This window comes from Triticum dicoccoides, chromosome 2A, assembly GCF_002162155.2.
Source record: "Triticum dicoccoides isolate Atlit2015 ecotype Zavitan chromosome 2A, WEW_v2.0, whole genome shotgun sequence".
NCBI lineage: Eukaryota > Viridiplantae > Streptophyta > Magnoliopsida > Poales > Poaceae > Triticum > Triticum dicoccoides.
In genome coordinates, this window is record NC_041382.1 from 19,142,954 (window position 1) to 19,154,588 (window position 11,635).

General features: G+C 39.7%; 1 protein-coding gene across 1 annotated transcript; it reads right to left on the minus strand.

Annotated features, from left to right (window-relative positions):
* Positions 1 to 1,189: 1,189 nt before the first annotated feature.
* Positions 1,190 to 10,218, minus strand: LOC119352846 (cullin-associated NEDD8-dissociated protein 1-like). Its single transcript, XM_037619433.1, has 28 exons — positions 10,102 to 10,218; positions 9,832 to 10,001; positions 9,148 to 9,355; positions 8,157 to 8,322; positions 7,925 to 8,054; positions 7,579 to 7,693; positions 7,339 to 7,496; positions 7,139 to 7,262; positions 6,891 to 6,941; positions 6,726 to 6,808; positions 6,376 to 6,460; positions 6,193 to 6,294; positions 6,017 to 6,115; positions 5,824 to 5,934; positions 5,659 to 5,742; positions 5,448 to 5,588; positions 4,881 to 4,973; positions 4,620 to 4,741; positions 4,373 to 4,535; positions 4,056 to 4,292; positions 3,545 to 3,793; positions 3,274 to 3,459; positions 3,035 to 3,181; positions 2,820 to 2,936; positions 2,545 to 2,713; positions 2,000 to 2,077; positions 1,776 to 1,914; positions 1,190 to 1,550 (listed from the first exon to the last, which is right to left on the minus strand). The coding sequence occupies exons 1-28, from the start codon at positions 10,135 to 10,137 to the stop codon at positions 1,454 to 1,456; spliced, it is 3,660 nt and encodes a 1,219-aa protein (XP_037475330.1). The 5' UTR covers positions 10,138 to 10,218; the 3' UTR covers positions 1,190 to 1,453.
* Between the last annotated feature and the right edge of the window lie 1,417 nt (positions 10,219 to 11,635).

The window sequence follows — 11,635 nt, forward strand, 5'->3', positions numbered from 1 at the left end:
ATGTAAAGCATAGTAGGAGATGAGTGACAAACTGCAATACATTGGTTGATTTGGTGTTTGTCAGCTCAACCACCAAAGGCGAATGGAACCCGCGAAAACACTTGATGGACAAAACATACATATGGTACCATATCTTTTGTACCACACTAACTTATAGGTTCACCTGTACAATACAAATGCGAAAGGTCTATTGTGAAGGGTTTTGGGTTCAGATATGGAAGATCTTTTTTCCTTTTTTTTGGATTTTGTTTTTTATCTATAACGACCTAAAGCATCATAGCTCAATTTCAAATATGAAGTTGCTTGCTACACATACCATGTGGTAAAGATCTTTTTTCTCAAGAAAAAATAATATATTAATCAAGACAATATCAGTTACACCCAACTTCTGCAATGAACACAATATTAAGTAGTCTAGAAAACGAGGATGCACACGGTCAAAAAAGATTTTTTTTAAAGAAGGAAAAACAAAGAAAGCCGACACGGCCAACGACTTGCGATAGATTAGCAACAACGCCTCAAGAACACGTGAGCTACGAGAAAGGTTCATCAAAAACAACGCTTCCAAGAAGATGATGACGCGCGGCCGCCACAGTAGCGGGATCCAACCACTACAGTTAATATCTTGGATTTTCAGCCCGAAGAGCGTCTAAGCAGATTACAAAGCGATGGCTAATAAGGACAAGCTACATAAAACACCATTATTGCCAGGTGCAACCATCAAAGTCGGACTTAAAGAGAAGAAGACATGGATGGGCACCAACACACCATGGGGACGGGAAAGTGAAATTCAAAACGTTCCATGGCATTCATGACCAGAGGTAGCCGCTCATTTTGCATACCTAAGCAAACAGAATCTGACACTAGCGTCGCGCAGAGATTTGAGAGAACATTCCTTCTTTACATCCATGGGGAATCAGGGTCTGAAGCGTATTTTCTGGAGTCATCAGACTCACGCCCCGTCCGCTCCCGTATTTTGCGGAGCTGGAGAGTTGCCAAACAGGGCCTTAATCTCACTGGTCTACTTTAACATAAAAATGAACAAGATACCAGGTGGTTTTTTTGTAATGCCTTGGGAGATTCAAAATACTTAGATGAGTAAATTCTAACCAAAATCACAATGTTACTTTCTCGACACATGCTGAGTGCACAAAATCGCAATGTAGATTGCGGTGGGCACGAGAGCATAGGTACCAAAGACGCATGATTTCAATTTTTAAATTGCCACACCAGCTTCTAATGGTCTAAAACCATATTTTGTACAGAAAAAGATATTCAACATCCTTTTCTCTGCATGGTAGTTACCTCACAACCACATTTCAGCAAAAATCGGTACAGTATAATCTACTATCGCAAATTTAGGTTGGATCATCGCCTCGAAACCGGCAGGCATGTGTGCCAACTTGACTCACCTATTCACTAACATATATGCAAAAAAAAAAAAAATCAGCACTCATTCGCTGCGCACCGAGTTGTACTTCTCGGCAAGTGAAGGAGTGGCCGTTATCTTGCTCATCAGATTCTTCAACTTCATGCTGTAGTCGCTGCCACTGCACATCAAAAGTCGGCGTCAAACTGGTTAGATTAGGGCAGGGTGTAGTACACCACCATTATTTTGACAAGCATAAAGGCTGCTATTGCCACCAGTGGGTTTGTGCAGCCCTGTTTTGGTAGCTATAAACAAGTAACCAAAAGGATGAAAAGACAGTTCAAATCTCAAGTTCTTGACTAAACCAGAATCAGTCATTGACTAGTAGGGCAGAATCAAGCTTTACCTTATGCGGTTTACAGCAGCAATTGCTCGAAGAGCACTGCGAATCATGTCTTCATTGCGATCAATCTCCTGCTTCACTGCGTCACTCTTGGGTTTGTGACCGATGGTTTTCTCAAGAGGTTCAACTAGTGAGTCCAAAACTGAAATAGGACAATAAGTACATATTAGAAGAAGGCATTTGCAGCATATGAAACATCCCGTTGAAGGTCCTTGATTATAACAAACCTGCAAGTACAGCAGACGGGCACTTGTCTGCTAGCTTCGAGAGAATCAGGTGGCAGGGCATTTTCACATCATAATGATCTGCAATAAGCACAACTAATTAGCATCTTCTATTGAAAATACACATTGAATAAGATTATGCTAATATAGGTGATATACCATCTTAGAGTTCAGAAAGAAACACAGGAGAAGTACATAATAACAGATAATGCGGACCATACATATCCTGAAGAAAAACTGAAAAGCTAACCTATAAATACAAAATTTTCTTTAACAATAAACAAAAGGATGTTTTTTTACGAAATAAACAAAAATAAGTTTGACACCAATGGTTCTATGCAGTTCAGGCCTATACAAGTACTCTGAAGTAGAGACGAATGACATGTTTGGTTGATGACCCAAGACCCATGCAAACTCTGCCAAGGAATCACATGGCCGATTATTTGGCAATAGTCCTCCATTCATCGGTAAGCTAATCCAGGGCACCAACCAAACACACCCAAAATGCCACGATGAACTGAAATATATAATGTCGTAACTGTACTTACCACCTAAGCCAGATAAGAGGAAAGGAACGATGAAGGACGACGGATTCACTTGATCAAGACAGTTATCCAGCAATGTGTCCACACATTCAAAGGCAGCTTTCCTAAGCTCAAGCCCATCATCAACGACATGCTTGAAAGGCCCTAGATCAACGGTCCTGATCAATTCTTGCTGCAAAGAAGGAGATCATTACTTCCTAAGCTATAAATTGCATGTGACACCGCCAGATCATATAACTAAAGAAAAGAAATAAGCAACCAAAATTAGGAAACGATACCTTCACGACAGTCTGGTCATACAAAAGAGGCAGTAATTCAGGAAGAAGACCTTTGATCAAACTTGGCTTGTTGTGGGCAGCTGTGCTCAACGCAAGGACAGCTGCACGTCGCACATGCTGCAAAGTGCAAACGACAAAATGCAATTATCATCTTCACATCTTTCTTTATGAACATTAGTTAGTAAGGATGTAGGTATTATTTCAAGTAAAATTACCCTGTCACTATCTTTAATTAACATAAGGAAAGTAGAAATCTCAGAGTACAAGATTGCATCTATCTTTCCAGTCCGTTCAACGATTGAATATTTTATAGCAATGGCAACTGTAGCCCTTGTGTTTGCTGCTGGGCTAGTTGTGCGTTCCTACAAAATTATATGGAATGGCACATTAGATCCCATATCATGACGTAAATGAAACATAGGGTGTAACTTTGCTAATTGTCCACACGTCATACCTTCAGAGCAGGGATTAATTTGTTAGGTTCAATAAGTGCAATTTTGCCTAAACACTCAGCAACCACATTCCGAACTCCTTCCTCCTCACTTTCGCAGTGATTAAAGAGCAATGCCAATATCTTCACAATGTTTGAGTCCTGTAGCTCACTCTGGCCAGTATGATCAACAGACTGTCGCGCAATTACCTGATAGGTTTTGCATTAGAGCACAAATTAAACAGCAATCTTATGGGAGGTGCTTTTTACAAACATAATTCCATTAGGAACCTACCTCTTTCAGTGAATGAAGCAAGAGATACTGCTTCTTCTGTTGATTGTCAATCTGATCCAAGATAAATGGCAAATACTTGGATAGATTGCCAACAGCAATGTTTCCAAGAGCATATGATGCTGCAGACTTTATCTCCTCAAAAGGTGACTGGAATGATTCGATGACGATGTTCTCAATTTGAATATGACTGCTGAGGTCCTTCCTTCTTCCAATTTCTCCCAAACATAACAAGGCCATGTGTTGTTTAGCCTGGAAAACACATTATAAACAATTAAAAACTGACAAAGAGAAGGGCATAATTTATCTTCGAGTCAAATATTGCAAGTAGAGAACATGTAGTATCCCAAATTCACAATGCTATACTACTAGATTGACGATGCCCACAAGTGATGTTTTGAAAAGCTAGCTTACATGAATTAAGGTCTGTTATGTCAAAAGATTGCAAGTATGACATAGATATAAATGTGCAAATCTAGTGAACAGAAGACAAGCATGATCAGAAAAGCCTTACAGAATTAGTAGAACTGTCATCATTTAGAATGCCTTTAAGCATTTCAATAGTTGATGCACACTTCTGATCACCAGCTGCTAGGCATAGCACAGCAACACACTGTGCAATAGAGAATAGTGCCTGCTTGGAAAGACCGCCTGACTGTGATGGTTTAGCGGTGGAAATAAGGGAGTTCAACAAAGTTTCAAAGCTTATATTTGCAGATTGGACCAGTGCAGCAAAAAACTTCTGTAGCGCCTGTAACAGAAACAATGTCCCCTGTCAGTTGGAGAATAAGAGCAAATCAAGTATTTATATTTAAATACGAAAATATATACCTGCAGTGCTTGTCCTTGCAACAGAGCACTCCTGATCAAAGTAAGGGCCTCAGGCAAAACTTTTTGTTTCACAGCTAAACCAACATTTTTAACGGATCTTCTGTCGACCATTATTGTGCAACACAGTTCCAATGCTAGAGCGGCCATATGCAAATCGCCGTCACTGCCACAACAGATATTCCAACATCAGTCATCATGGTAGACAGAAAATGGAGTTTTGTTGAAGAAAGCTAAGCAAGGGAAAAACCTTATGAGAGTAGAAAGTTCAGCTAATATCGTTTCATAAGAGGACGAGCCAATTTGACTCCCATATGTGACAACCAGAGAATTTAGGGTTCCCAATGTTGCCTGCCTAAGGGCTCTGTTGGCCTGTGGAAACGGGCGGGTAAAGAAAACATTAGTCTTCAATTTTTTATGTGCTGTCTTTTGATGTGATGTTTAACATATACCCATGTAGGATGTTTCAAGTTAAAAATCAAAAGAAACTATGTGTATAATATATCTCTACCTTTCGAAGGAAAGCTGTGAGCTCAGAAACGACATGGTCCAAGACACATGAAAGATCAATACGAAGAGGTGAATTTGCAATCACCGCAAATGCCTGTAAAGGAATGAACATTTTGAAAATGCAACAGAACCAACAAAACCAGAGATAGGCATATAATCGACTAGTACAGGAAAACAGAGAATAAACAAATCTATCTAAAAACACAACAAGTTGGCATTAAGCAAATGATGACAGGGTACAGTGGACAAGACCAACGCAAATAGATTGGTATATTATACTCCCTCCGTCCCATAATATAAGACATTTTTTCAAGCTGTTTTAGCTTGCAAAAACATCTTGCACTGTGGGGTGGAGGGAATAGCATATATACAATAAAAGTTATCTTTAGATCAATGAACCCACCACAAAACCATCTCTATCCTAACTTCCCAAGCAACTCAGCAAGATGCACCGATAAGAATGGTTACATTTGTTTTTCTACCATTGACTAGAATACTCAAATTCAACTCAACATTAACCATCACATTCCCATTAGTTTTGATTCTGGAGGTGCAGTTGATTGCTTACCTTGACCGCTGTAAGTCGAGTAATTTCATTGCCCATCCTATCAACAAGTATGGGAAGGCATGAAGGCAACTCCCTTTGAAGACCATCACCAAAAGTGGCGATCACAAGGCTCATGCATGATATGGCACACTCTTTAACTTCCTGGAAAACAGAATAAAATGAGAGAGGGAAAGAGGTATGTACAATGTACGTAGAGGAGAGTGGGCTAAACCTGATCTTGATCTTGATTCGCCAAGCGGGCCAATATAGCTTTATAGATTGGAATAATATATGGCCTAAAATCTATGGAACGTTCCTGTGTAACAGCCGAACAAGAGCTTAAAATATCACTGTAATTGGGTGCTTATAACATCACCGTCTGGAGTATAAGGCTGACCTCAAAGTTTGGACGGAGCACCCGGACCAGCTCCCCGCACACCCGTAAAGCCTCAGCGGTGACTTTGTAATACCTATCTCCAATAGCAGATAATATTGGACCAGAGAGTGCCTGCAAATTTTATTTCACATTGAGAAATGAGTAACGATCACAAGTGTCTCAAGTGGTTTATCAAAGATGGTAGCTATAATACCTGGATGTATGGATGGAACACAGAGGGTGAATGGGAAGCCATAACAATCCTAGTAAATGCAAGGGCCTCAATCTTCAGGTTGGAGGTAGAAGATTTATCCTATAAAACAAAGACAGTAAGTTAAAACAAACAGAAGTACTGCATAAGAAACTACTCAGCAACTGAAATACACTAACATTCAAAGCCTTCTCAATCCCAGGAACAAGTGACCCAAACTGATCAGCAAGACAATCTGGTAACACAACAACAAGCTCCTTCAATACTGAGAATGCTCCAACCTGAAAATGCCAAAAAATATATAAATCAAAATTGAGTCCAAACTCAATACGGATACTTTGCAAGATCGTTCAACAACAAACCTTTGTCTTGATTGATTTTTCACGCAACTGCCTATTGATAGACTTGACAACTTTGGGTACCTCTTGCTTCAGCAACCATCTAGGGCTGCAAAGTATACCGATTGACAATACAGGCTCAGTGAAAAGAACATGCAATCACAATAAACATACGCTTCCCCTCTAAGCATAATAAGTCAAATCCAACGATTTTTGCATCCAAATATGAAGTCTTGTCAAGTTTTAGCTAACGTAGGCTCAGTTAGGCTATTAATCCAAAAAAGAAAAAACTGAATCGTATACTACTTACAGCAAATTGTAGAAGAATACGGTAAGAATGTGTAAACAGGTAATAATAAAGACATTTTGTTTACCTAGACTCGTCAATGTCACCTTGTCCTTTCGTCACATTACCAGTTTGGCGTAACAACTCAATAAATGTGTTGAAGATGTCCATCTAGGATCAAGGAGAAGCTTCGTAAGATTGATATACAATGACAATTCAAATCCAATCTAGCAATGAAATACCAAACAGTTACCTTTACATTCTCCTCTCTTTCCCTAAAGCGGTCGACTAACTTTGGACATGCCTGCAAGCAACCGAATAAATTATAAAAAGTTTCATAGAGGCACTTCATTGTGTGGCTAATTTATAAAACAGGTAATAAATGGTTGGCATCAGCTCAAAAGCATCACTAACAATATGGACACAATAGAATTATGCTATCATGAAGAACAAGATTGTTAATGTACAGTATGTTGGTTTAACTTGCTGTCGCCAACATACCTCTTGATACATCTTAGACAACATTTGAGGACGAGATGCTATAATTGCAGATAGGCACTTCGCTGATGCCCGGCGAACCTTCCAGCTTGCATCCTCATCATCTGTGTATTCATCCACACTCTCACTGGAAGAAAATGTTAAAGATGTTTCAATTACATTAATAGGAACCACAGTTTCTGTATTATAAGAAAGTGACATACTCATCCTCTTCCTCATCCTGTACTTCATCATCAGTATCCTCCTCCATGCTATCAGTGAAATTAGGATCATAGCTTACATATTCCAAAGCAAGATTCAAAATACCCTCACAATATGGGGAAATATCTCTTGGACATCTGAGCATAAAACTCTCAAGGGCCTACAAGATGGGAGGTAATTTATAGCCATAGTGAAGCAACGGTAAGAGTAATCTAAGGTAAGTACTGAACATAAATTCTCACCTGCAAGCTGTACTCACGGAGCTCTTCATCATTTTCTGATGCACTTGTACAATAGTTTATGAGCAAAGGAACAGCTTCGGCAAGGTGTGGTCCAAACCGGTATCCAACTGAGCGACTGTAAGTCAAATTAAATTATATTAGAACTTGAGCTGCACCTACCAAAGCTCTTGTACTTCACTAACACAATTATCCTTGGGTATATCATCCAGCAGATTTATTTATTTTCTAGATATTTTATCGATGTTTGAACTAGCCAAATCTAAAGCTGCATAGCTCACACATGCTGTTGCTCATAAAAGCAGTTATGAACAAAAATTTGCGGCACTTGGTAGGTCAAAGCATATACCTTAGAGCACCAATCATCTGGATATTTGTTCGGGTTATGTCAGACTTTGCCCTTTTAATTTTCAGCAATTTGATAACCTCCAGAGTTGCCTTGGCTAATAGATCATCTGACAAACATGGAGCAAGCGATGCTGCAACATAAAGCGAAACATTAGTCACTATAAATAATTAAGATTGCCAATCCTTTGCAAGCATTAACAATACAAATAACTGTAAAATGCAATCAGGTATACCAATGCACGAAACAGACTTCTTTCTGACACTTGCTTGAGTGGAGCTCAGCAGAGTTAAAAGTGCAGTGAGCATATACGCATGATCTTTCGTGATCACGTTGCCGAATCTATGAAGCACATCACTTAATATATCAAGACATTCACATTTAATTTCAGCACTCTTTCCCTGTCAACAAAAGAAAAAATGTATCAAGACAATTGCATTTAATTTAAGAGTATGCTGTACAAACTTCCAGATAATGTCACAAGTAGGCAAAAGAAAAAGGAAGAAGCAATGAACGTAAACAAAATGCTGCCAAACTGCCCTAATAAACGGATATATTGGACATCCCCAAATAAATTATGCCAAACTGTGTATGTTGTTTGTTGCTGATTTTCCAGCTAAGTGCCTTCCAGTGTCGAAAAGGATTAGCATCATACTTGTTCCACAGAAGCGATAATAGATGCCATTTATTCCATAAACAACTCCATTAGCTTCTATGTGGTGGTTAAAACTAAAGCACATAACTTCTATTAACTAGAGAAATCAATATTGACCAACCTGGAAATCCATATTGGCTATTAAACAAACAAACCATAAAAGGTTAAAAAAAGACACATATTGGGTTTCACTTCTCTTGCCCACAATACGTTGACTCATGATTGCTAACAAGCAGGTAACTACAATAGCAACAATGTACAGGTAAAATATATCTCGACCCATACTGCATGACCAAATGAACAAGGTATACAAGTGGTCATTTCCATTGTAAGACGGAACAAATGGATGAGATAGTGAGATACAATGGATACACAGAAAGCTACTCCCGACTTGCACATATGAACACCTTCCCAATTAGTAGGCCGTATGAGGAGCATTAAACCTTAACCAACAAGCACTGGAAAATTCAATTACCAGACCAAAACTAGACATCTGAATAAATTAATACTTAAATAGGCCTACAATAACAAAGGGAAATTCTGGCAAGCACGAAACAGATTAAAAACTTACATTGGTGACACCATTGATTAGCTGCGGGGCAAGAGAAACTAAAATCTTTTCAGAAAGTGACGCCGTAGTAACTTCCACAATGACTGCCTTCAGAGCTATACTAGCAGTATCACGATGTTGGTCCTTCCCATTGAGTAATTTATCACAAAGCTTGTCGGTCATCTCCACTACTCTTTCCTCGTTAACCTTCTTAACAAGTGGAGCCAAGCTAAACAATAAAAGAAATAACAAGAGTAAATGTAGTGAATGGATGTAGGGGAGGTAATACAATTAACCAATTAGGTACCAAATTTCTCTGCAAAAAAATTAACCCCACAAATGCATAAGGAAAATGAGTGTACTTAAAAAAAAAATGTTATTGCAAGCCAATAGCCAATCTAGAAGATAGAAGAGGTATGACATCTTCTTAACAAATAATAACAGGCTAATGCATCTGACAGGTACTACAGCGTGGCAAGTAGTATTATCAGAATGGTCCAAATGCTAGCAGGAAGGAAGGGATAATAATCAACAATAACAGGATCTTAACATGCAAAATCCTTACTTTCGCAATAACCACACTAGAAAGAAATGTGAGCCACAAATGTATACACAAGATAATTTCAATACAAACATGAAGAACGCAAGCATGCCAAACATGAAGAATCAAAACAACGGATTGAGTAATTTTAAAGGAGAAGGTACCATTTCACAGCTAAACCAGAAACATCTCCTGAAGCATCTTCCAGTTGTTGAAGAACAATATTAGTCAACTTTGATTCAAGGTCTTGATCTGCTTTGAAACTCTCTTTGTTCAACTCACTAAGCAGATCTGATGTAGCCATATATCTGTAGTCTTTATCTTTCCCTGTCATCTGAAAGAACATATACAAAATAAAAAATGTTACAAAGCATGAATAAAGAGGAAAAACTGATGATTCCTTTGTAAGAAATGCAAATTGGTATAATGGATACCTTCTCCAATATGCCGGTTATGTTCGTATTCGCCATCGTGCAAAACCTTTGTTCAAGTCCTCTTCACAAATGTATTCAATAGTATCCTAATAAAAAGCAAATTATGCAATGAGACATGTTCAATTGCCAACAGCCTAACAGCATATGTCTTGCTAAGTGCATGGTTTTTAAAGCTGCGCCAAACCAACAGAATCAATGTAGGTGCATTCCGGTAGGACAAGTAAGCTGGATGGAGAAAAAACGGCCAAAAAAAGAATTTAGAACACTCTAATGTGGAGATCGAACACCTTACGACTCGCTTCACACCAATGTGCCTAGCACATGCGATACATGTATGTTGTGTTAGTAACGAATATTAGTTACTTATTCGTGCTATTGTGGATAGAGGTCAAAATATTTGCAAAATAAGCAAACAGGGAATTCAAAACACATGATATGAGATTTAGTTGTAGTACTCCCTATGGTCTTGTTTTATAGCATAGCAGTACACCAACTAAGTGAACGAATTTGAAAACAAGATAAAGAAGGCATAAATCTATACATCGAGCAATTTAAGGACAAAGAAGAATGCTATGTTTTTAAGGCGACGCTTTGCTTTAAGGCGCTGGGGGGCGCCTCGACGCCTAGGCGCCTAAAGCGGACGCCTAGGCGCCTAAAGCGGACATATTTGCAAAGCGCTGGGGAGGCGCCTCGACGCCTAGGCGTCGCCTTAGAGACGCCTTAAAAACATAGGAAGAATGGCATTAGCACTAGTCCATTTGTACACTTTTAACACCAGCAACCAACCGAAAATAGCACAAACATACAGTCTCGCGTGCAGACACACCATATGTACATCGTCCGTGCTAAACAGTAGTACACAGCGCTGACGCTACTATACAACCATGAATTGAATCACTGGACACAGAGGCCGGGATGGCGACGATGCTCCTAGATCCAGGAGCCTCGTCAGATGGCGCTGGAGCGAACGGAGCAGCAAAACTGGGACACATTGACATTGTTTTGTAATAGGAACCTGAGCAAAAACTCAGGGTAACCATGGTCTAGCACCCTGATGTTAAGCCTGACACAAGCTACCAAGTCTAGGTGAACCAACAACAATAATATCATCAAACACACGTGATTTCCAGATCAGAACCGATGCTCAAGTCCTAGAAGCAACTACTAGGCCCAACGACTTGAATAGAAAATTTCAGGTGCAACATCAAAGACATCCTGAGCGCTGCAAAGTCCAGAAACCCACAACGACGACCTAGCACTAGCAGCAGACGAGCGGAATCAATCTACACAAACCTAGACAGACGAACAGAACCAGCATCAACAGCATCTCGGACCGGCAGATCTAGCCGGCAATCCAGGCACAATCGAGAGGGGTTTGCACTGTAGCCGACTACCGAGCCGAATCAGCAGTCAAATCCAAACCAGCACTACTAGCATGGAACGAGCGGAACCAGCAACGATGGATCCAGCGAGAGTAACCCTAACGGCGACGGGCGGGGCACCAGCGAGAGGAGGAGGAGCTGTCGGAGGCTCG

What these genes read in the sequence shown, in the direction of transcription:
- LOC119352846 (XM_037619433.1), bottom strand. Translation starts at nt 10,137, where the DNA reads ATGGCGAATACGAACATAACCGGCATATTGGAGAAG. An exon ending in CTCGACTTACAGCGGTCAAG is followed by an intron (nt 4,974 to 5,447) that starts GTAAGCAATCAA and finishes ATTCCTTTACAG; the next exon opens with GCATTTGCGGTGATTGCAAA. An exon ending in TAATTAAAGATAGTGACAGG is followed by an intron (nt 2,937 to 3,034) that starts GTAATTTTACTT and finishes TGCACTTTGCAG; the next exon opens with CATGTGCGACGTGCAGCTGT.